At 37.2% G+C, this 26,091-nt stretch overlaps 1 protein-coding gene across 3 annotated transcripts in view; it reads left to right on the top strand.

The window, feature by feature from the left end:
* Positions 1 to 780: 780 nt before the first annotated feature.
* Positions 781 to 26,091, top strand: part of LOC113047885 (cGMP-inhibited 3',5'-cyclic phosphodiesterase A-like) — an 81,450-nt gene continuing 56,139 nt past the window's right edge. Inside the window, exon 1 of one of the 3 annotated variants that reach the window (XM_026209235.1) lies at positions 781 to 2,447. In XM_026209235.1, coding sequence (XP_026065020.1) covers positions 1,662 to 2,447 — 786 coding nt within the window. In that variant the 5' untranslated portion in view covers positions 781 to 1,661. The remainder of the gene's footprint in view (positions 2,448 to 26,091) is intronic. The other 2 variants (XM_026209233.1, XM_026209234.1) reach the window with 2 other exon arrangements.

Raw genomic sequence — 26,091 nt, 5'->3', positions numbered from 1 at the left:
CCAGTAGAGAGACCGTCTTAGTTAAGGAACTGTTTTTTTTCCTCCTGGGAATTCTGCGCACACTGCGAGCTCCTGTGTGAATGGCAGCCAGATTGGGAATGCCATCATTAATATGTTTTTTTTGTTGGATCTCACTCATGCAACAATAGGGAGTCGTGTTTACCAGTAAATGTTAAGTAGTCACTAATATATTACAGGAAAATTGCTCCGCTAGAATTAATAGCCAGGAAAAACCAAATGATTGATGGTCATATGATTTTTGTTTGATCTTGATGGTGCATTGATATGCAAATGTTAACAACTGTAAATTTTTACTGTAAAGTCACCGAGAACTGATACTGAAGAAGGATTGAAGAAAATAAACACATAAAAATAACATAAGTTTGCGGAAAAGCACACAAAGTCTTAATTAAAACAGCAGAAAAACTAGTGACTTTCATTTGAATTTTGTTTGACGCTGGTAATGAACATGAAATTTAGACTCTGCAGGAACCAATACCGAAGAAAAAACTTTAATCAAATAAATGAAAAATTTATCTTAGAGTCTGGGGCTGATAGTTAATAAATTTTTAACTTTTTTGTTTGATATTGCAAGGAATTGTGGTTATAACTCAATGCAAATTAAATATAAAATTAACTGTAAATGAAAAACCAGTCAGCAAAAACTAAACCAAAGTGAGATAAAATCAGATACACACATTTATTTATTTATTTATTTTTTTTAAACATTCTTCATAAATGGGGCTAATAAATTATTGTTTGTATATAAATCCTTAATTGAATCTGCTAAAATATTATCATTAAAAAAATTCAGTCATAAAACAAATAATTAACAATTATAGTCAAGAAAGCTGTGATTTTTGGTTTAATGTACTTTAATAGTTTACTGCAGTTGGGAAAAATATATTCAAGCTGTTTTAAGGGTTCACAGTGCCATTTCACCTTTTGCACAGCATGCACATAAAAAATAGTTGTCTATTATTTAGGTTTTAAAAAGTATGTTGTTTCCTTTATTTCAAGTGTGAATCATTTATTTCCCGCCATTTAAACGTACCCCACGTACGGAAAGGATGATGACGTCAATGTAGGTGAGTTATAAAAAAAAAAAAAAAAAAAAACGGGAGAAAGCACATGGACGCGAGCAGCTGAAATCAATAAACCAACTGACTGATAATCTGAATCGGGTCTGATCGGCACACGGAGCAGCGCGCGCTCTCTCTGTTTAGGGACCGCCTCGCGAGCCACGGGACACTGGCCAGTACGATCCAAAAGTCACGGAAATCTTTGTGCAGCGAGAGTTTCCACGCGTGAAAATGATCCAAGAGGGGAAATAATCCGAGAGCACGCGAGAGAAACAAACAGAGGGAGCGCGAGGGAGAGAGAGAGAGATCACTGATGAGGTGGAGGAGCAGGATGGTGGTGGCCTAGAAACATCAGGAATTCCTCGTTCCGCTTGACTGGATTGTAAGACGATGGGGGATTTTACGCATTGCAAAGAAAAGGGGCTCGCTTTTCTCCTCCACGCACCCCGACTTCACTTTACTCCGAGGATGCTTTGAAGTCTCCCAGTCCGAGAGTCACTGGCCCACGTGTGAAGGAACAGCGGCTCTGCGCATTAATGCGTGTGTGCGCGAGCGCGTACGCGTGCTCTCCCGTGACCGATGGCACTGGAATCCGTGCGCAACGGCTATGTGCGCACTTGTGTCACTCCCGTGGAGCAGGACTGCTGGCACTCGTGCTTTGCTCTCGTGTGGAGCCGTAAGAGCCTCTCCTCGGCCGTGTGCGTCGCTTCACTGTCCGTGCTGCTCGCGCTGCTCGCTCAGTCCGCGGACTGGGACGCGGAGCGCGCACACGCGCACTCTGGCTCTCACTTGGTGACGCTCGTGGAGCTCGTGTGGCAGCTGCTCTCGCCCGTCTTCACGCTCGTGTGTGCCTTCTTCTGGGTGGGTGTGTATCTGCTCCGCTGCGGGGTGCTCATCCGCACGGCCGTGTTCCTGCTCACCGTGTGCCATCTGGGCGAAGCGGCGGCGCAGTCGCTGTTGGATGCGCAGCAGCTGTACTCATTCACGGCCACCGCGCTGGTGCTGCTCGCCTGCCTGGCCAGCGGGGCGCTCATGGTGGTGCGTCTGGGTCAGGGCATCTCCGTGCTCCTCTTCATCAGCATCATCAGGACCGTATCGTTGCTGTCTCTGCAGAAGGTGCGCGCCAGCTGGAGACCCTACCTGGCGTACCTGCTCGGGGTGCTGGGGGTCCTGCTGGCGAGGTATGCGGACAGGCTGCTGCCGGAGCAGGGCGCATCACACCGGGAGGGATCGAGGGGAGATATTCCGGTATTTAAGAGGCGCAGGAGGTCCAGCTCCGTAGTCTCGTCAGACATGGCACAGCACGGCCAGCCCAGGAGCAAATCTCACAGGCGGACATCGCTGCCCTGTTTGCAGAGAGACCAGGTACGTCCTCTTTAATGATAGAGCTGCCATCGATCGCAAACGACACATCGGAACGGTAGCGCGCGTCTGTAGAAGTCCGAACATGATCGTTTACTGTAACTGCTCGTGTATTAGCGGATTAAAACAAGACATTGTTATTATTCCTGCCGCTTTCGATCACAAGGAGAACAATAATGCCGCGTCAGGACGCGCTTTAAACACTGTTTGGCTGTATTGCTCCTGAACTAGAAAATTAAGCAGCTGTTTAGCAACAAGACTGTCTTAATATTGCTTTTGCTGCTATTGATCATATTAATAAAAAATCGGTCACACGTTAGTTTGCATAAATTATAATAGTGCTACTTATGAACTGCATGCACTTACTGCTGCTGTAAGGAATTGCAAAACCATAAAGCAGTGTAAAGTGTTACCTCTTATTACATGATCATAAATCTATGAAAATGTATTTCTGTTGGTTGTGTTTTTTCAGAGGTTTTCGTTTTTCCTGCCACTTACTTGGATACTTGGAACACTTTCACTTAAGCATGCATTCTTAAATTTCTTGTATGACAATATCGGAAGGAAAAGCTCATGGCTAAAGCAATGAACTTTGACCTCTTGTACTCTGTTTGGTGTGTTTTTGATTTTTCATGCATTGTATTATAGCACAAATATGAAAATCTCACAGAACTAGGATGCATATGGACTACAGTGGAGATTTCTGCACAACTGGGTTGCAGAAGCATGTACAAGTTTATTTGATTTTGAAGTTAATGTGTTGATGTGTCTTAGAGATATTTTACATTCACACAGAGGACTGTGTGTAGCACGATTTGGCTTGTCAACAGGATGTCATGGTATTTTGCTACAGTAAAGCTGTACGTTTCTTAAGCTATGTACCTTAAAAGAACGTAACATGATTAGTCACCTTATTTCTATACATTTTTGTTCATCAAAGTATTTTTTTATTTTTTTGCAATTTCAATAAAAATATATATGTGTGTGTGTGTGTGTGTGAAGAGAAAGAGAGAGATTAAAATTATTACATCTAAAATTATTATTTTTATTTTTTATTTTATAGTGCATTGTTAGGATACAGCCTGCGCTACTAATGTTTAGACTGTTGATTAGCTAAAGTACACAAAATATTAAGCTAAAATTATCTAGTTATTGAAAAATAATGTCCAAATCATTGGCTATCGTTAAGCATGGTGGTGAATAATTGTTAAACAAATTGCAAATATTGTAGTCACATTTGCTCGTCTTTTTGTCCTGTTTACAGGATTTGATTTATGTGACAATAAGATGAACTGGCATTTCAAGTTTTGCATTAAATCATATAGTGATTATAAATGAAGTGTCATATCTTGCACTGTAACTCACTTTAGTCAATGGATGAATTTTGTATGAATTAAATATTTCTTCCTTTGCTATCCTCACTGGACATTTAGTGTTTTCACAGAGTAGTTGGCCTTTTTGCTGGTTTGGTCTCTCGAGTATTTAGTCTGCACCCCCTAGTGGCCACATAATTAATGCATTAGGGACCTTTTTCCTACGGGAACCTTAAAAGGAACAACATTTGTGATGAATCAATGCATTGTTGGTGCAACACTTGTGAAATGGACAAGAACACAGACTCGTGAGTGTGTTTTTTCATGTTCTGTAACACACACACACACCTGGTGCACATGTGTGATGTCTGGAGTGATATTAGCTCCTATAGCGGTTTATGTGCAGTTGTTTTATCTGTGTGGTCTGGGTGTGTAAACATACCAGTGTGTGACCCCTGCGCTGTTCCCGGCGTCCCGGCTGTCTGCTCTGACAATAACCTGTGTGTCTTAATGGGCCACACAGAACAGTGTGCACCTCGTGTACAAAGACAAGCTTTCGGTGTCTGTTTGACGTCAGAGTTTAGGTGGTGCGAAAGCTGTTTCTGCGACAGGAACTCTGTTAACTTTGGTTCAGTTTGCAATTGTTATTAAAACATGGAAGTGATCACATATTGGGGAAGTCAATTTGATGTTAATTTGCATGTTTGCATGCTCCTGACATCACGGCACGCTCTTATTTTTAACATAAAAGCGGTGCATTTGTTACTTGACTTTGCAAAGACTTCCGGTGTCATTCACTTCTGTTATGCTGACTGTTATTGCAGACAGGTATTTGTTATCATATTATTTTAATATATTATCACATTGGCAACTCTATGTTGTCATCACACTCTACTGTCAGAGGTGTAATTGTAAAATGTTACTGATGTAAATGTACAACAAATGAGACCTAAAAGGACTAAGTGAAGTCTTATTTGAACCGAGCATCAAACTCGCATTAGTAAATCTTCTCATTTGGGGGGTTGGTTCATAAACAGGAAGTGAGCTCAGAGCGACTGTGGCCATTATCTGTCATCCACTCAGTAGAGCACATGCCCTGGGCGCTTTCAGTGATGGACAGAAAATCATTCCCATTATGAGCATCGCTTTGCGAAGTGAGTTACATAACGTTCTTCAAATGGACTGAGAACGAGGCTGAAACGTCTTCGCCCTCTTGTCTTTGTATAGACTTGAATAACCTTATGTGGAGTTGGGATTTTAATAAACGTGGCCCAGTGTCGAGTTTATGAACAGTGTGGCCTGAGCTTCTCAATCTGATACAGTACAAAGCAGACAGTACTTGCACTTTGGACCTTTAGTTCTCAAGCTAACTAGAGCTCCAGATGATTGAAGGTTATTAAAGAGTGTTTCTGGGTGGTAAACTGAAGCGTTGCTCTCTGCATGTGCCTGCATTTAAGCACAGGTCTCCAGAGGACGGTGTTCATGGAAAACCCCCGTTTAATGGCACGAGGAGCTGTTTCAGCTAAACACCTCACCGCATGGAGCCTTTAGTAGCCTGTAGCGGGTCAGTGAATTGCGATTAGCCCAGGGCTGCCTGGAAGAGCTGTTCGGCATGAGCCAGAGCCTCTGGGCAGAGCCGAGAGTATTTAAATCTGCTCTTGAAGGGGAAGTGAGTCATTTTGTCCTGTCCCAGTTTAATCAGTGATTCTGTGGGTCGTAAAAAAGACTTAATTCCAGAAATGAATGCTTTAGAATTGGAGCAGAAAGTCTGAAATTCATAAAGTCATGGCAAAAAACGAATACCTTTCTGAGGATTTTTGTCTTGTTTTTTGCCATACAAATACCTTAACGTCATTAAATAAAGAAACATTTGCTTGAGATGCAAAATGAAGAAGATATGGAGATATTTTGAGAAATGTAACAAAATGAAGTAAGTTTTGTGCTAAAAACAAGAACAAATATGTCAATGGGATATACAAATTAGGTTTCTATTTGAATTAAGTTGATTGGCAGATATTTGTTCTTTTTAAATCATTAATTCACTTCATAAATTTTGACATTTGCAATGGAAAACGACACAAATAGTGAGGAAAAACATCAGTTTGGTGCTGAAGCTACAGTAAAAGTTATTTACATACTCTAGTTAAGTTTCTTTTTTGTAAAATGAATAAGAAATGACTGGAAATCTGTTCAAAGTTGTATTTTCAAACTTTGAAGTGTTGCTAATCGAGCTGGTTGTGGCATTTGCATTTAGAGAACATACTGATGGATTGTGTTCCCTCCAATTTATTACTTGAATGTTCTTTACTTGGTCTTAAACAGATTCTTTACTTGACTTGTGCAAACTAAGACAAGTCAAGCACATACCAAGACAAGTTATGTTCATTAAAATATTTAGAATTCTTGTTCATTCAATTTCTCGCGAATTCAAATTTAAAAAAATGTGCCAGTTATTCATTGCATGTCTCACCAGTGCGCTTGCAAGTCAACTACAATCTAGGATGCTTTCTGGCAGACTTTGAATATGAAAAAGTCTTAAAGTGTGCATTGGGCTCAAGACATTCATACTGTTTGGTTGAGTGACCCAATACATCGCTTTCCGGCATGCCATGTGCAGAAATAATAACATTCAACCCATTTTGCTTCAGTAATGTGACGTATTTTGGAGTGTAACAGGATATTTAAAAAGATAAAAATGTAAAGGATAGACCTTTTTCACAGACTGTTCATTGATGTTTCCACAGCTATTAACATTGAAAATCAAGCAAAGTTACCTATATGGCTAATAGACCAGAAGTGTTGCACGTTCAGTGAAAATAGTTGTCTTTGGGCTGCAAAATAAGGTGGATGGAAGTTTGCATCTGCTTCTGAGAACCAAGGAAATGCAATGAATGTATTAACCCTCAGGTGCTCCTCATGTGCCAGTCAGAAATGACACAGGTTTAAATTAAAGTGAAATTAATGTACTATATTTTGGTTGGATGTTTTATTTTATTTAATGTATTTAAAATTGTGACTTTTTTTATAAAGATTTTGCTATAAAGTTATAGAAGCTTTAATTTATTGTTAAGATAAATGCACAAAAGTACTATTTTCTAATTTTGCATGATATAAATATATAGTTTTACTCTAAAATGCAAGAAGATCAAATGCATCAGGCTAAACAAGCTGTGTTTTTAATTTTAGGTTGATATCGTAAAAAAGTAAGATTTTGTCTGGGAGTCATACCCAATGTTACCACTAGATTAAATTAATTTCCCATTCATTTTCAATGTATTCATTTTTGACGGCGACTATTTTTTTTTTTCAAGACCATTTAACTTTTTCAAATCATTCCCATAATTTGTGTGTGTGTGTGTGTGTGTGTGTGTTTGCAAGTGCCAGACGTTAAAAAAAATTTGATCAGAAAGAGCATTAAGAAACAAAAAGGGTATACTTTGGTGCCACATTGACTTAAAAGAGAAATGCATTTGTCACTTTTGTCACATCTTTTCTCCGATTGATTAAATGCAGGGTCCTCCGCTGTTCCCCCCTCCTCCGCAGAAGTAGAAAAACAGTGGCATTTTTAGTGGCCTGAGAATTTAAGATGTTCCTGTTTCTTTTGTGATGGAGGAAAGGATAACGTATTGGATTTCTGGAGGAGAAGAAAGGGTGTGCATGGAGCTATTTGAGGGATGACGCAAATGGAGATCCATAGAGACCAGGAGCATGTTTCTGTGCCATGGGCTTTTTTTTTTTTTTTTAAGGGGGTCCGTTTCCCATGCAACCCACTGGAGATACGAGGTTAGTAGATGGGACTTTTCTGTCCGCCATTGTTGATAATAAACCTCTTAAAGCAATGAGATCTGGGAAATGCCAAGCGCTTGAGCTCACTTACAGCAGACGATGTGGCCTGAAGGTAATGGTTTCCTGTCTGAAGTGGACCTTGTGCCGTCCCTTGTGGTTTCTGGCCTGACCTGCAGTAGCTGGGCTGAGAGATTTTAAATCTACACTTGAGCACTCGACACGCTGAGGGTTGTTTTTCCTTCCTGCAGGCCTTCGTCTACACTTCTTCGCTCCCTCTCGCTCTAATTGGTCTGGTCTGCGCTGCAGTAGCAGACAGAGGGATCTTTGACGTCGACCGTGCAGTATTTTGCTTGTAAGAGGCCTCGCGTCCAGTCGGACCATGCCAGGACTGGAATGTGTAGCCTCAGCTGTCTTGCCTGTGCAGACGGCTGCCAAAAACCTCATCCATTTTAAAAATGCTAGCAGTTTGACTCTTTCCAAACAAGCTAGAACGAAACTGCACGGTTTCTCCCCGCTTCGATCTGAACCAGGTGCGCGGCTGGCGCAAACGGAGCGAGTGAAAAAACAAAACAAATGACATTAACTGTTCTACATATGTCAATCCAAATAAACTGCAGGACGGACACATGCCAGAAACCCTCAGCTGCTGTAAAAGTGTGTCATGAGAATACAAGCTGTTCAAAGGCTTCTGGAAATGTAGTGTTTTTGACTAAGACGCTTATTACGGCGTATGAGATGCCAAGAAGTGAGGACTATGGTCTGTACTATGTCTGGGTGATGCACATTGAGTATTCACAATATATTTCTAGTGATGTTGTTGGTGATTATAAACTTAAGCTATATTTAGACGCACAAACATACAAAAATGGCAGTACAGTTTGATTCATTTCTGTGAATCAGCTGAATCAAACACCGTTTCATTGAACTGATTAAATTATTTGTTTGCATCGCTCAATTAAAAAAAAGAATAATAATTATATAAGGCAAGGCAAGTTTATTTATATAGCACATGCAAGTTTCTCCAAGTCTTGACTGGAAACAAAACATCTAATTCTTGCGATGTTTTTTAAATGATAGTATGCTGATTTAGTTACTGCTTTGACATGACTACTGAAACTAAGGTCTGTCTCCAGAATCACACCAAGATTCCTGACTTGATTTTTAGTTGTTTGACCTCTAGAGTCAAGGGTATGCATTCATCTTGAAGACTTCATCTTTGTTCCCAAATGCAATGACTTCAGTTTTTTCCTTGTTTAACTGCAGAAAGTTCTGGCACATCCAACTATTAATTTCATCAATGCATTGGCAGAGGGAGTCAATAGGGCTGTAGCCATTTGGAGATAAGGCTAGGTAAATCTTGGGTATCATCAGCATAGCACTGATATGCAATTTGGTTCCTTCTCATTATTTGACTTAGTGGGAGCATATACAGGCTAAACAAGAGCGGTGCAAGAATTGACCCTTGTGGGACTCCGACTATCATATAGACATGATCTCACAAAATCAAATGTCTAATTATTTACTGCTATTATTTACAATGTATTTTCTGATGATGTGCATGAAAGAAACAGTTTTTTTGTTGTTTAATGGTTATTTTAGCTACTTTTTTTTTTTTTACTAATCGAACATTAATCCAATTTAGCCTAATAATTAAAGATATGACCTCTAATTATGTATTGCTGTTACTAGGTATTATTTTATTCTATCATTTTTTTCACTAATTATACATTACTAATCCAGTTTACTAATGAAAGATTTAACATATTATTATTTATTGTTATTATTTACTGTGCATTATTTTACCGATGTGTATAAATGAAAATTATTCAATGAAATATTTTAAAGTAATTATTTTTTTTTTTTTACCAATTAAACATTTCTAATCCAGTTGAGTAATTGAAGATTTTACATCTATTTGACAACTAAAAAATTAACCATTTCAAAGAAAGTGCATAAATATTTTGGCGAATTACCCAAAAGGCTGAAAAAAAAAAAAGAAACATTTTTTTCCTGCATCTCACAGCCCTAGTGCACACTCACTGGTGTTCTCTCAGTAGGTGTGTGTTTGTCACATGTTTTTGAGTGTTATTTTAACCTGAGCTGGCTGGGCTCCAGCGCACCTCTCTCCAGGAGCTCCCCACTGCTGCCCAGATGAGCGGCCGGTCCCAGACAAGGCCTGTCTTGTTAACTCACTCAGTGGTGTGTTTTAGTTTCCAAAATATGGACGGCAGATGGTGTAGTGATGGGGGAAGTTACATAGCTGAGCCAGTCGATGACAAAAACGGTGTCTGTCTGTGCATCTGTCTGTTTGTCAGTCCGTCTCTCTCTTGCGTTCTTGCATTCGGGTTTATGGATTTGAGAGATGGTTTACCTTTTTCTAAGTATATTTGAATTAGTGGGAAGCAAAGTTACTCTGGAAAGTTTCTAGAACGTTTGCTCAAAAAGTTACACAGTAGTCAACAAACAAAATAGTGCTGAACAGTATTGATAACTGTAATTTTTCCCAAAGCATCTGGATTCATTGTAATTGGGGCTGCCAATTTAATTTCAATTAGTGCAATTAATTTTACTTAAATAGTTTTTTATTTTTCAACATTTTATTTATATTGTATATTTTATATAATTTTTTTTTATATATATATAAAATTATTCATACACAAGGTATAATTTTTTATATTTTTTTACTAGTGGGTAAAATTATTCTCACACTATAGTTAATTTAGTTAAGTGAGGATAGCTAAATAAATTAAACTGGGACATATCATACCCATAATTATAATAAATAAATTATTCTTAAAAAAGGAAATTGCCACATTTAATTTAATGCAATTTAATCACTATTTTCATTCTTCATTCTTCTTATGTTTTATGAATATGCTCCATACAATAAACAATTATTTACTAAGAAGCGATACATTGAATTAAACATGACATTTTTGTAAAACATGCTGCAATAATCTGATTTGATTTACAAAATAATTTTTACAGTGCAACTTTTACCTAGTTTTAAACAATTTTGCATCTCTTCTCTATAAATAAAATTATCTCTTCTCTATAAATAAAATTATGTCTGATGAATGTTTTTCTTCTAAATGTTCAGAAGCGTTAAATAACATGAACCAGATGATAACAATCCTCTCCATGTTTGTGAGTCTCTGAGAAAGCCTCTTAAAAACCGTGTGAATTTACCTCATTAATAGTGACTAATCTCTTTATCTCAACACTTGAGTTCCTGTTATCATGGCAAACTCTGCATTCGAACCCCCTACGTATCCTGAGGGGACTCCTGACGCAAAAGCATTTTATGAGGCTTTGATAACAGCTGGAGTTTCATTTTACCACCGGCTTCTCAGAGGAAACAATGAAACGGCAGCTGGAAGATTTTAACTGCAGCCAAGAAACACACAAAGTTGCTTCGTTGACATGTTGCTGCAGCTCGCACCTTGGCTGCCATCACCAACTTTGATGGTTCTGTCTGCATTTGTGTTTCACATCAGATTATTGCATACGCAATTGTGACCATTACAGCTGGAAGTGTTTTTTGGACGCTCGTTAGCCGAGTTAAGCGTGTAGCTCGCCTAATAATGTGAAACCGCGCAGTCACAGGTCCACCGTCAGAGCTCGCGTGAGAAACCGGCTCCTGCTGTGCGTCAGAAGTTGACAGATACCGTGAGAACTGCTGCTGACTTATGCCCACCGCTGCTAGATCTGACTCTGATCGCAGTAAAAACACAAAAAGTGCATAGATCTGTTGATCACTTAGGGAAGGTACAGTAGTGGAAGGAATTCGGCATGTAATCTTATCTAAATACAAGTAATGGAGCTAATTTGAACAATTCATCTGTGGGTTTTGGCACATTTCAAAATGTCTTCGATAATTAAATCTGCTTAAGCCACGCCCCTCTACTTTTGAGTTGCCACACCCACATCTCAGCATCTAATCAACAGTTGCTACGTAGAACCAAGTCCCACCCTACTTAAAAAAAAAAAATCGATAATCTGTTATACTCCAATCACATTACAGAACGAAAGATCTCTCACTATTTCCGTTTCATTATAGAAATAAAACTTACCAAGCTACAAGCAAATCCTAAAGTACAGATAGCATTGAAGCATTAGACACAGAAATAGCATGCATTATAGCATAAAGTATCTTTTAAACCCTGCCCCTCCATTTGAGAGCCCCGCCCACATTTGAACATACAATCAAAAACCATTACGCAGAGCCAAGTCCCACCCTGTATTTTTTTCCATAATCCACTATCAATAGCATGCAGTAGCATTTAAGCCCCGCCCCTTCACTTTTGAGTGCCACGCCCATATCTCAACATCCAATCAATGACCGCTGCATAGAACGAAGTACCGCCCTATGTTTTTTTTATAATACTGTAAGATGTACTTCACAATATAGAAGAAAAAATCTGTCGCTACTTCCATTTCATTACGACGTTAAAACTTCCTAAGCTAAAGACAAGTAGCTAAATTACAAAAAATAACGAATTGCGTATTTAAGGTGTAATTTGTGGTCGATATATAACTATCAAATGATATAATTGATTTCTGCATTCATAATATTTATCTTGCCTTTTTTCATAATGTATTTTCATGGGAAAATTTAGCGTTAGCTTTTTGTGGCTTCTTTAACCCAGTTTTGCTTATAATAAGTGATGTTTTGGTATGCATTGAAAGACCATTGTACAAATTATTCTGTTTGTTTAATGTTTCTCCCAAGGCTAGTTTCTGCATGACATTTAACAGATAGTAAAGATACATCTATTAAACACTGAAGACATTGTAGCAGAAACAAAGACAACATTGTTTTTATTTTCAACAAGTTCCATGCTTTATAATGTTAAGCACACTTAGCCGTTGTTTATGTGTGTGCGTGTGCAGATATGCATCATTGTAATGCGCAGAATTGTTTCGCAGACTAACATGGATAAAGCCATTTATGTGTTTGCTTAGTTCGCTTTCATGTTGCTTTAACAATTTTATTGGAGGCGATTAAAAACATTATAGGGATTTTTATGCAACATCTCTCCCTGTTCTTCTCACTGCAAGGGAGAAAAGGAAAAGAGAGAGAGAGTGAAGATAGAGGGAAAGATGGCATGCAGGGGATCTGTACTTCCTTCACAGATGTGATCCATCTGTACAGGACCTGAAAGAAACACTCATACATCCCCTTTAGCATTGAGAATTTGTTGTTTCTAGCCAAAACCTGTCCAAAAACGTTCATCTGTCACTGTGAAACCATTGAGAAAACTAACTTAATGGAAATGTAGATGTTTTCATTCACTGATTAGACCAGCCGATGAAGAAAACATCTTCATCAGTTTGACAACAGTGTTGCAAATCCTCTCAACACATGCAAATTAAGAAACAATTAATGAAGCATTGCAAATTTATTTTCATTAACCTTGAAATTATATTTAGTTGCGGATATTAAAGTTAGCCATCTTATATAGTAACGTTTCACAGTTAACCGTGTAATTATTCAATTTATTTAGACTAATGACATCCAAAGGATAAAGGAATCATGCAATCAAACTTTTCATACAGCAAACTACACTAATTCGTATTTCACGCTTTAATCATTTTGTTTGATTTGATCACATCATGACTCTCCTAATTCTACCGTACATAACATCCTCAGTTCACCGTTATGTAACTTTAAAGAGCGAGTAAACGGCGTCCCATTCGCGATGCCCACTCATATGACAGCTGGCACCTCGACTGGCAGCAGTGGAAAGGACCTCAGCTGCCGTCCTGCTCTTATGTCTCGCCGTTACGTAACGGGACGCTACGGTTGACCTATTGGATGAGGGTCAGTGCTGTGAGATTGATTGATTAAAAGCTAATGTCATTCATACCAACAGAAACATTGTCCTCATCTGTCCTGCATCAAACCATCCAAAGACCCATCCTGACCCAAGCCCCCGGTTTAATCATGTGTTTTTATATAACGCTGGCCGTTGCAATGGCTTTCATCATCTTTAATGACATTTCAGATTTTTATATCATCTTCAGAGTTTTATGTGATCACTTTATTGTACAAATGAATATATGATCCATTTGAATCCAAAGGAATTTAAAATCATACAATGCATCGCTAGTTAGAGTGATTGTTTAATATAGTCATAGTTTATCTTCAAATGGAAACAAATACAAGCTTTATTTGATCTTTCCTCTTATCAGACCCCATATATATATATATATATATATATATATATATATATATATATATATGCAATAATAATAGTATTATTGTTATAATCTTATATTATGTCTATGTCTCAAAACCATGGTAAAAATGCAATGAAATGGTTTCTGTGGTATTTGCATGGAAAACAGTAGTCTAGTATAAATGCACAATTGCTATAGCTTAATCAAAAAATACTCTAATTATATTCAGTTTCTCCTTTAACATGTTTAATGCATGTCTACGTTAATTATATAATACAATTCAATATGAATATCCCACCCCTTAAGGGGTTTATACAGCATTAATAACCGGCTAGATGTACATTATCCCTGTTATTACATGGCTACTTGGAACATAAGTAAATAATTAGACAAAATATTGATTTGAGTTGAAATATTTTTTACGCAAAGCGTCCGTGAACACCGTTTTGAGCAAGCGGCAAGTTCAAACCAGATTAACATTTAAGGGATACGGTACAGTTAAAAAAAAAATTCCTGGCAAGAGTATTGTGCCGACTTCAGTTACCTGGATAAGCCTGTGTTATCATCTTTTAACAGTTGTTATCAAGGGATAACATACCATGTCAATGACACGACTGACCAATCAGAATCAAGTATTCCACAGAGCCGTGTAATAAATTCCAATAAACCATAGTTTCAGCACAAAGATTGTTACTGTAGCTATTTTTGTAGCCACCACTGCAATAAAAAAAGATAAATTTAACAAAGTGACTGGATGTTTCTGAAAGCTTCTTTACATCTATTAAGTCAAACATCACTATTAATAATGCTCATACTTTTGGTTTGTATGAAACTTAGTCATGTTACTCGTTGAATTAAACCGTTTGTGCTTCAGACATGAATGATTCTTCAAATCGCTTCCATTTATTTCACACTCAATCGCTCTCCATCTAATTCGTTATGCGTCTCGTGTCGTCCTCGGAGGGCTGTCTCTCGACCCCAACCCGAGAAGCCGCACATCTGACATTTCAAACAAACCAGGCAGGCCGTGCAGCAGACGGCTTTGTCAAATAAACAGAGCAGATCCTGCTCGCGCTGGTTTGCGGGCTGAGCTGGAAAGCTTCTCTCAGGGTTTGTGCTGTTGATGAACAGATGTGTCCAGGTGTTCTCGCTCTCCGGTTCGCGCTAATGGCTGTCACCATAATTTGTGCAACGGTTGTCCCTGATCACAAGGGCTAATGGACTTTCCTCTGGTGTGTGTGCCTGTAAACAGTGCATGTGAGGAGGAAAGTTCGAAAATAGCATACTATTCTTTCTATTTCTCAACTATAAAGTATGTATAATAATTTTCTGTATGCGTTTTATGACCTATATTTATTTAAATCTTACAATACAGAGTGTTCAACTTGACCTTTCGTTTCCATGTGGCTATGACGTGCAATTAATATCAATTATATTTACCTTTGATTTAATTTATTATATTATTGTTTTATGGTTAGGTTTATTTCCTGGTTAATTTGCTGAATTAAGCATGCACGGACTTCCATAAAGTGGACATTTCTGTAGCGAATATGCCATTAATTATACAGTTCTTTACAGTATTTTATTGGCGTGGCGTGTGTGTGTGTGTGTGTGTGTGTGTGTGTGTGTGTGTGTGTGTGTGTGTGTGTGTGTAGAAAAAAAATGTAAACGTATAATAAACTGTATATATAAAACATCATCACAAACTATGGAGCTTAATTACGAGGCTCTTTCCAAGTAGTTAGTAAATGAGTCTGAATAAAAATTATAATATTATAATATATGAAAATCCTTATCCAGTAACCACAAACATCTGAAAAGGTAATGGAAAATAAATTGTTCAAATGTGGGAACACTGTATATGGCGTAGTTTTTCTCATATTAGTTTAAAATGTATACAGTTAAATGTACACAGAAAACAGTAAAAAGTAGTGTTTTTTTTATTTATTTTTTTATTAATTGCAGTTTTAGTTTTATCTATGTTTTTTATAACTAAAAACATGATTCACTTTTTTTTTTTTTTTTTTTTTGAGGGCTGTTGATTTAGATTTATGGAGCGATAAAAGAGATCCAAAATGTATTATGTAAAAACTTTTAATTCTAATATTGCAACAAAACCAAACAAGAATTTTGAATCCGGCTTTATCCAATTTCTGTTCTTGAAATGTATGCAAATTAGGTAAAATATTAGCCTGAATGAATGCACTGTAATTCGCTTTAGATAAAAGCGTCTGCTTAATTGCATAAATTATATTTAATGAGAAATGTTTACAACATTTCTTGTAATACGAGACTTAATGCAATCAATCAGCAGGGCAAGTATTGTTATATTTTGTAGTTAAATGTTTTACACTATCATCTACCTAAAATAATAATATATAGTAAACTGAAATTCAGTTAGTGACACAGTAGTCCATTCTGCAGTTGAGTAACTATGTATAAACACATACATTGGAAAATGGATTTCTCTGGAAGTGTTCATCTGTGTCAGAGATGAGAGGGTGCAGAGAGTGTATGACGCTGGCTGGAGCCATTAAAGCGATGTAAACACACACACACACACACACACACACACACACACACACACACCTCTAAGAGCCCCAGTGGTTCTGTTTGGCAGTGCTGGGATCGCATCATTAGCCGGGCTCTCAGGGTACATAAGGGCCTGTGTTAATGTCAGAATGGGCCGCTGGGCATGATATCCCCATTCACTCTCAGCACTGTCCATTCAGCACTAAGCACTCTCTCTCTCTCTCGCTCTTGCTCTCATCCACCCCAAAAATCTCTTATTGGATTAGGTTGTTGTGGTAAAGAAGGCAATGCGTGAGTATTTTACTTAGAAACAATTCCCCTTTGTTCTAAGAAATTCACTGTTTTTGTGGCTTGTTTGTTGTTCCCACTTTGTGATGCATTTCAATGCAAAAAAAAGACGATAACGTATTGAAAAATCGAAATTGAAAAATGTGCAAAGGTCAGAGTAACCCAAAAATCGCAAAAACACCCCAGTCGGTTGCAACAGCTGTTACAACCTAGACTAGCAATAGATAAAGATGTATGCATATAAAAAAACAAAAATTGGTATCATTATACTTAGTTAAAACATAACTCTGCATATAAACTCAATTTTTATGGAAGCTTCGGACAGATCTGGAGAAATGTAGCATTCCATCTCAGCTATGGATCCTCTGCAGTGAATGGGTGCCGTCAGAATGAGAGTTCAAACAGCTGATAAAAACATCACAATAATCCACTCCACTCCAGTCCATCAGTTAATGTCTTGAGAAGACAAAAGCTGCATATTTGTAAGAAACAAATCCATCATTAAGACCTTTTTTAATAAAATCCATAATAACATTTTCTCCGGTGAAAAATGTGTCTGTTCTGAATCAGGAGACAACAGGAGATGAACCTGAGGAACAATTATTAGGGATTAGGGATTATGGACTCATATTTAGGGCAGAAGCAAAGGTTTTAAGTTAAAAAGGTCTTAATGATGGATTTGTTTCATACAAACACAGCTTTTTGCTTCTCAAGACATTAACTGATGGACTGGAGTGGAGTGAATTACTTGTGGATTATTGTGATGTTTTTATCAGCTGTTTGGACTCTCATTCTGACGGCACCCATTCACTGTAGAGCATCCATTGGTGAACAAGTGATGGAATCCTACATTTCAATAAATATGATTTAAAAAAAACAGTAAATGTGAGATAAAACCACAACTTTACTGAGAAAATGACATTACCAAAACAAATCAAAATCGTGGTTTTGTTTCTTTAGTGATTTTCTTTTCTTTATTATTAACCTTTATTGAACATAATAGATGCTTTTAGGAAATAAACGGTGCCGATTTGGATTTTATTTCACAGACAGTGTGCATGCTGCACTTTTAGCATATTTAATATATTTGTTCCTTCATGCTGTTGTTCTGAAATGTGATTTGTAGGATGTAGGTTAAAGTAGGATTTCTTCCTTCAAATCCCCTGGTCTCAGCGTGTGTGAATGATAAGCCCTGACTCATGGCTTTCGCATGGACATGTTTTATTGTGAATTTATTGTGTCTATTGCTACTCTGCAAATGCTTTCATTAACTTTTTTTCCAGTGAATTAAAAAAACATATATCCTGTGATCATCTCAATCAGTTTCAGTACATGGTATTCTCCGATTCATATGGATTTAGATGATTGTCTTAGACTGAATACTCATGTTATGCCTCATTTTCCTCCTTTGCTGAAAGCACATGCGGAGTACAGATGTGTGTACATTGTCAGAGTGATGGCTACAAGAGCGCCAGTCGCTCAGAACAAGCCTCACGTGGATCACGCTGCAGTTACGTGGGTTTGTTTTTCCCCGTGAGAGCCGCACAGAAGCTGAAATCGGGGTTGTGTACAGTAACGGACAGGGAAACATGCTGCTCGTAGCAGCTCCGGCCCAAAAAACAACACACAACCTCCATTGACCTCCATCGGGTCCGTCCCACCCGCGGTCTGTGGTTCTGCCCGCCTCGAGTTTTGGAAAGCCCCCTGCTTTCTAGCATCCGCTGGGTTTAGCTGATTTGTTTGCTGGCTTCGATATGGACGGACCAAACTGTTCTGCTCCATCTGACTCGAAATGCATGCTAAAAACATACCCTAATGTAAGTGTAACTCGGTTAAGGCGATTGTTGGGGCAATTCAACACTGTGGTCAGGAACTGACTGCACTGACCAAAAGAAAACATTGGCGTTAACCTTATAGTCACACTGAAGTGAGATCCGATCATATAGAGTGCAATATGAACGCCAACATATCTAGTCATTGTATGCTGGGGAAACTGTAAGAGCCACAGCTGGCTCTCATCATAACCGCGTCTCTGCGTTTGCGTCACGAGTCGATGAGATACTCCCTGCAAAGTCATCTGGAGATCAGCTTGAAGGGCATCTGTTGTGCCTTTCCTTTTGTGTGTTTGCATGTAAACCATCTGCAGTTACGAAGCAAGTCAAAGGGAGTTCATCTCTCCACCAGAAAACACTGTTTGTTTGTAGTCCTGACATTATTTCTGTGATTTAGCTACAACACAATGTTACATATTTACATAATGCCTGCATTCTGTCTCGCTCTCAAATAATATTAGTTTTACAGTTTTTAGTGTTATTTTTTCTTCATGTATTACATAATATGAAGCTGTTTCTCCTTTCTTTCTTTCTGTTTTTACCAGTAATTTGATTTGGTTTGTCTGTGTCCCTCAAGAAAGTAATATACAGTAGATATATTTTTTCGAAAGTCTCTTCTGCTCACAGAGGCTGCCTTTATTTGATAAAACAAATATAGTAAAAACAGTAAAATCGTGAATTGTTATTAGAATTTAAAATAACTGCTCTCTATTTTAATGTATTTTAAAATGCAGTTTATTTCTGGGATCAAAGCTGTATTTTTAGCATCATTCCTCCAGTCTTCAGTGTCACATGATCTTCAGAAATCCGAATAATACGCTGATCTGCTGCTCAAGAAACATTTCTGATTATTATCAATGTTGAAAACAGTTGTGCTGCTTCATACAGTATGTTTGTATGATACTTCTGTGGTACATTCTTATTTTCAAGATTCTTTGATGAATGAAATGTTCAAAAGACTAGCATTTATTAGAAATTGAAATCATGTGGATTATAGATTGTGAAAACTGGTGTTTTTTTTTTTCCATGAATTATAAATCATTCATATCTCACAGCAAGCAAGCGTACATTACTTAGACTTGTCACATGCATCTTAAATAATCAATATCATTCCGTGAAATTCAATTTCTGTGTCAAGGTACCGTGTGTGGCGTCTGTTCGCATCCTGCTAATACACGCCGACTACACGAGCTCTGACGCTCACATGTGATTCACTCTGACGTTAATGGAAGCGAGAGCCACGTGTTTAACTTAACAGCAGCATGCCGTTAGTGCAGGGAGAAATGCTCCACTTAACAAATTGGCTGAGAAGAGAGAGAGAGCGGGAATACAGGAGCTTGATCCCATCTAACAAAAATATGATTTAAGAATGTTTTTCTAACATTCCTGTTAAATTATGAAAACTCTATTTCGGAATGTTTTCTAAGCTTCTACACTTTTTCAACTTTAGCAAGTGTGTGATGTTGCTGTTTGACCATAAAATATAAAACAATCTGGTAATAAAAAAAAAAAAATGCATAAAAAATTCCGATTGTGCAGAAGAATCATCTGTTTCCTGTGGTCTTGTCCCTGTGGTCGTCTGAGACAAGGTCTTTACAGGGGATCTGTATCTGGGGCTCTAGTTGTCCTGGTCTCCGCTGTCTTTCAGGGATGTAGAGGTCCTTTCTAGGTGCTGATCCACCATCTGGTCTGGATACGTACTGGATCCGGGCGACAGCAGTGACCCTCTGATCTGGATACAGACTGGATCTGGTGGCTACGGTGACCTCGGAATAAGAAAGAAACAGACAAATATTAGCGTAGATGCCATTCTTCTAATGATGTAGCAAGTACATAGGGTGTTAAGGGAAGTGTTCCCGGTTCCGGTTTACCTAATTAATGCAGCCTAAAAATCCTTTGACAGATTTGGATATTAAAAGCATATTAGTATGTTGTGTGTAAGCCAGGTTAAAGAGATGGGTCTTTAATCTAGATTTAAACTGCAAGAGTGTGTCTGCCTCCCGAACAATGTTAGGTAGGTTATTCCAGAGTTTAGGCGCCAAATAGGAAAAGGATCTGCCACCCGCAGTTGATTTTGATATTCTAGGTATTATCAAATTGCCTGAGTTTTGAGAACGTAACGGACATAGAGGAGTATAATGTAAAGGAGCTCATTCAAATACCGAGGTGCTAAACCATTCAGGGCTTTATAAGTAATAAGCAATATTTTAAAATCTATACGATGTTTGATAGGGAGCCAGTGCAGTGTTGACAGGACCGGGCTAATATGGTCATACTTCCTGGTTCTAGTAAGAACTGCATTTTGGACAATAAAGCATTACAATAATCTAACCTTCAGGTCATAAATGCATGGATTAACATTTCTGCATTTGACATTGAGAGTATAGGCCGTAATTTAGATATATTTTTGAGATGAAAAAATGCAGTTTTACAAATGCTAGAAATGTGGCTTTCTAAGGAAAGATTGCGATCGAATAGCACACCTAGTTTCTTAACTGATGACGAAGAATTGACAGAGCAACCATCAAGTCTTAGACAGTGTTCTAGGTTATTACAAGCAGAGTTTTTAGGTCCTATAATTAACACCTCTGTTTTTCAGAATTTAGCAGTAAGAAATTACTCGTCATCCAGTTTTTTATATTTACTATGCATTCCATTAGTTTTTCAAATTGGTGTGTTTCATCGGGCTGCAAAGAAATATAAAGCTGAGTATCATCAGCATAACAGTGAAAGCTAACACAATGTTTCCTGATGATATCTCCCAAGGGTAATATATAAAGCGTGAAAAGTAGCGGCCCTAGTACTGAGCCTTGAGGTACTTCATACTGCACTTGTGATCGGATGGTAATTTTTTAGGGTTACAATCTGTATCGTTGTTCTTTCAGAATCATATAGAAAAGAGCTTCTTCTTTTCTGTTTCCTAGAATATAGTCTGCAGCTGCCGAAAAAACACAAGGGTTGACAATTTTTTAAGGATGACATGTTTTATGTTTGGCTGAGATTTAAAATTAAATTACTGAGTCGCAACTACGTTCAGGAACAGTCTGCTTCTAATCTCGTTCAAAAGTTTTTGAGATCTCAAAGCATGAGAAAGTGATTGAAAGATCCACCCTGTCCCAGTTTCCCCAATTATCTCTTGTCTCATGGCGGATATGAGCCAAAAAAAAGTGGTGCATCTTCGTCAGGCACTTAACGCTTCCGTTTTGTTTGAGATCTTTGGTGTGAAAAGCAAAAGCAAGCACTGGCATGCTTGTTTGTTTGGTATCAGGACAGAGAACGGACTCTCACAGAGGGATTCCTGCTCCAGGAAAAGGGCAAATATGAGGGGAAAATCTTTTGGGAATTTAGACTGAGGTTTAAGAAGAAATAACAAAGACGTTAAGTCTGGGGATTTGTATTTTTTTTTAAATTAGTAATCCCTTTTTATTCGTTTATGGTATTTGCTTAGCTTTATCGTGTTTTTGTGATGCATATAGTGTCAAAATTTGACTAAATTGGTCTATTAAAGTTTCTGTTAATATTATTATTTAGATTATATTTTTGTTGATGTAAATGCATTCTAATGTAAATTTTGCTGTGGATCCAATCAAGTTTTAATGTGACTTTCAAATTTAGTTATTAGCAGGGGTGCACATACTGTAATTTCTTCAGCCCTCACTCGGCACATAGTGTGACCCATCAAAAATAATTATAAAAATAAATTAATAAACGTGACAATATTATTACAATTTATTTAGTTTTTTTTAATATAAAATAATAAACTAAATAATAAAGTGTAATGATTCTAATACAAAATAATAGTAAACTTAAATAAAATGCTAATATTTGTATTATTTTTATAGCGTCACAGTTTTGCATCATGCTTTGATAACGGTAGCGAGTAGCCTAGATTTATGCTTTCCGTTTGAATAGAAATCTTATACACTACAGTTTGTCGATCTAAAATGGTAATTGTGCATTAACAGCTGTCAACGATGTGGTTACGCAAATGCATGCTCTAAACATTAATAAAGCGCATTTCAAATTATTGGTTGTGCATGCAGACCTGCGGACCACTTATGTCCATCCCCTGGTTATTAGTATTATTTATGACATCACTGTCTTCTAAACTTTTGATGTGCTATTTATTTTATTTTATTTGAGAAGAGTCAAAAATGGAGTTACTAATCAGGATAAATATCCATGTGTGTTTAACGATCGTCTCCTGCTAAACGAAATTAGGAATGTAATTCTTCTGAAATGAACTCTAGTCTAACTCTTCCCTGTTGTGTGTCCCCTGACGACTTTGGTAGGAAAGTAAATGCTGGACATCAGCTGTTTTATAATCATACAGGTAAAAGTGTTCCCACTGTATGTGCATTATTAAAATCTTTTAATAAAAAAGTATTTGAAGTGATGCTTACTTTTGCAAAACTCAGTGCTAGAGTGTTTTAGCTGGATGCAATGCAGTTGCTAGGGTGATGATAGGTGGTTGCTAGGTTGATTCTTACCGGCCCGTGGATTGTGCTTGTAGTTTTGATTTGTGTCTGAAGTTGCTTCCTCAGTCCTCCCATCTCAGTTCATGCTGAGTCAGACATCTAAGAGGATGTTGATTTTATTGCTCTCGCTGTGTGTAGAAGAGTCTCTCCCTCGCACACGTCACCTGCCGCTCTCGTCACTATGGTTACAGCAGACTGGCAGAAGTGTCTCCACACACAAAGATGCGCTCCTGTACTTTCAAGGTCCCTGTGCACTCTGAATGATGCTGACTCAAGCACTACTCTTATTTCATTAGCTGCTTCTCTGGGATTAGGATCTGGATCTGGTCTAAGGATACAGTTTGAGGTTATGGCATACTACATACAGTATTTGTTTGAAAGACCATAAAATGGTCCTGTTGTTTTAAAGTACACATAATGGGTCTCATTGATAAAACACGAGCAGAACGAATTTTTGTGTAATTCGTGTGTAAAGTGGTTCTGGCGTAAATTTTCGGATTCATTAAAATGTTCGTATTTTCAAAATGTTAGTACGAAATAAATCTACACCTGCTCCCAGCCACGCGTAAATAGTGCGTTTAACATCTGAACGTTTTCCTCATTAATACGGCTGCATTTTAATTCACCTTAATCGGGTAAATATTTACACAGCATTTTGAAAAAAATACTATATATAGTAATTGAATATGGTTTTTCTTTTCACTTCTGGGACTGTTCGATTAACAGATGAAACTCCATTAACAGCATCTGTAATATGCTGCCAAGCTTCCCTTTTTTTTAGGACCTGATACGCCACTATGTACGCTTGAAAATAAAACGTGGCGTTTTGAATGAACTTCTGATAATAAAACTTCAATTTCTGCAGCTGAGAAATTTTTATTTTTCATTCGCTTTTGAGAAGACATGTTGAAATCCTTTGTTTGATGCCCATATATAGTTATCAGTCGGATTTAATGCGCGGGAATTATGGAAATTGAGAATGAACGTGCATGTGCATACTAAATGGGATTCATTAACACACACACACATTTCACTATCACATCTGATGTTTACGAAGTATTTCTCAATCAGAAGAAGAGTTTTCGGCAAGGTCTCTTTATGCGCAAATCACTCACATATTTACTCGTATATTTACGAATGAGACCCATTACATGAATGAGACCCATCGCATGCAGTGTCTCATAAAAGTTGATTAATAAAAAATAAGAAGAAAAATTCTTATGCCAATAAGAATTGGTAGTAGTGTCGTGATCCGGTCACTGAACGTACGTTAATTCACCACCAGAAGTCATCATCCACAACACAGACTCTCACACTACACAGTACACCCTGGACTACATTTCCCATGCTCCATTGCACCAATCACAGTCACATGATAACAATCAGACATGCACCTGAGACCAATTACACACACACACACACACACACAGCACCATTAATCAGACACGCTTTATAAGCATTGGACTTCCTTTCACACACTACCGAGTATTGTTCTGCACATATCCCTCCCCTAGCAATAGCTGTGATATGTAAGCCTTTCCGTGTTAGTTTCTAGTTTTCATAGTCTTGTTTCAGTTCCTTGTTTTCATAGTCTTGTCCATGTTTCTAGTTTTTACAGTCTTGTCTCTTGTCTATGTTTCTATTTTTCATAGTTTAGCCTTTTTCTTGCCTTGCCGTGTTTTGAGAGCAACACATCTAATTTATCCAAAAAGTTACCTAGTGGTTTATTATTATTAATAGCAGCACTACATATATTAAAATATGTGTTAAATTAAATACAGTATTATATATTAATTATATTATTGTGTGTATTATTATTGTGTAATTGTTTAATATTTATTATTATTATTAGACAGATTGCTATTTATTAGTATAAGTTCACATATTAAACTATGTATTACATTAAATACAGCATTATTATTATTATTACTGTTTGGAAAGCACACTTCGTTGCATACTGTATCCCACAATGCAGTGCTGTTGGCTTCACCTTTGATATGACCAAAAGTGCTAGTTTTAATATCACTTTCATTTTTTGACACATTGTGACGTGCAAATATCGGGATGCTAAACAGCATACTTCTGTTATATTGTAGCATAAGGCATGCCTGTTCATTTTCCATACTGTGCAGTTAGCTGTATACAAGTGTTTTGTTCCAAAGTGTTAGTCCATAACCAGCAGCAGTTGTATAAACATCGCTGACGTATATGAGGACATTTCCCGTATTCAGCATCACAGAGTCCTGCAGATGGTCATTGGCGTGTGGATGATGTGAATGACGGTGTCTGTTCAATCATGCACGGCTCCATTGAGCTCCATGCCTTCTCTGACTCATTAAACACCAGCTTCAGTAAGATGCTCCTGGAACAGAGAAAACTGCTGACTGTAAACGCTGTAAACAACAAGCTCTGGACCTTCTGAACAATGAAGCATACAGTATGTCTTGAACGCTCCGAAATTCTCAGAGAAGAGAGTTTATGTTTTTGTCATGTAGTCTTTTTAAAGGCCTGGAAAACAGGTTGTTCTTACTGTCATTTGTGAGCTTTGTCATCCTTTGAAGTAAATTATTGATTTTCTGAGAAGAATTCAACCTTGTATCTTTATGATTTATTACTGTTTAACTTTCTGGAATACTAGATCTTTTAAAAATGCCTTAGCTGGGAGGTTTTTAATGTTAAACTAAAACAACTAAAACCAAACAATATAACCCATATCTGGAAAGTCAGTTGTGCTTTAATAATATATATATATAAAATATATATTTTTTTTCTTGCTCATTATGTACCGCACAATATAGAATAATTCTTAAATCAAGATAAATTTACTTGAGAAGCGTAATTTCAAATATTGCATGAAGTCTCAATAAATATGTGGTCATAAAACATGCTTAATAATGATAATATTAGTAGTAGTGCATATATTAACAATGATCTTCTATTTAATATTTAATATTATTATTTAATACAAATGGATTAATATTTAATATAGTATTTAATATTATTAATAGTAGTAGTACATAAAATATTTTATTCTATATTATATTATATATTAAATATTAAAATATCATATTTTTCATAGTATTTGTCATGTTATTTTATACAAATAAAATTTGATATTTAATATATTTATTATTATTATTATTAGCAAAACTCTTTTACTATTATTTTTAATAGTAGAAGTATCACATATATTAAATTCTTAGCACTTTTATTGTATTTTTCATAGTATTTAGCA

The sequence above is a fragment of the Carassius auratus genome, chromosome 29, assembly GCF_003368295.1.
Source record: "Carassius auratus strain Wakin chromosome 29, ASM336829v1, whole genome shotgun sequence".
NCBI lineage: Eukaryota > Metazoa > Chordata > Actinopteri > Cypriniformes > Cyprinidae > Carassius > Carassius auratus.
The sequence above is the reverse complement of the archived record's forward strand: the minus strand, read 5'-3'. Positions and strand labels throughout refer to the sequence as shown.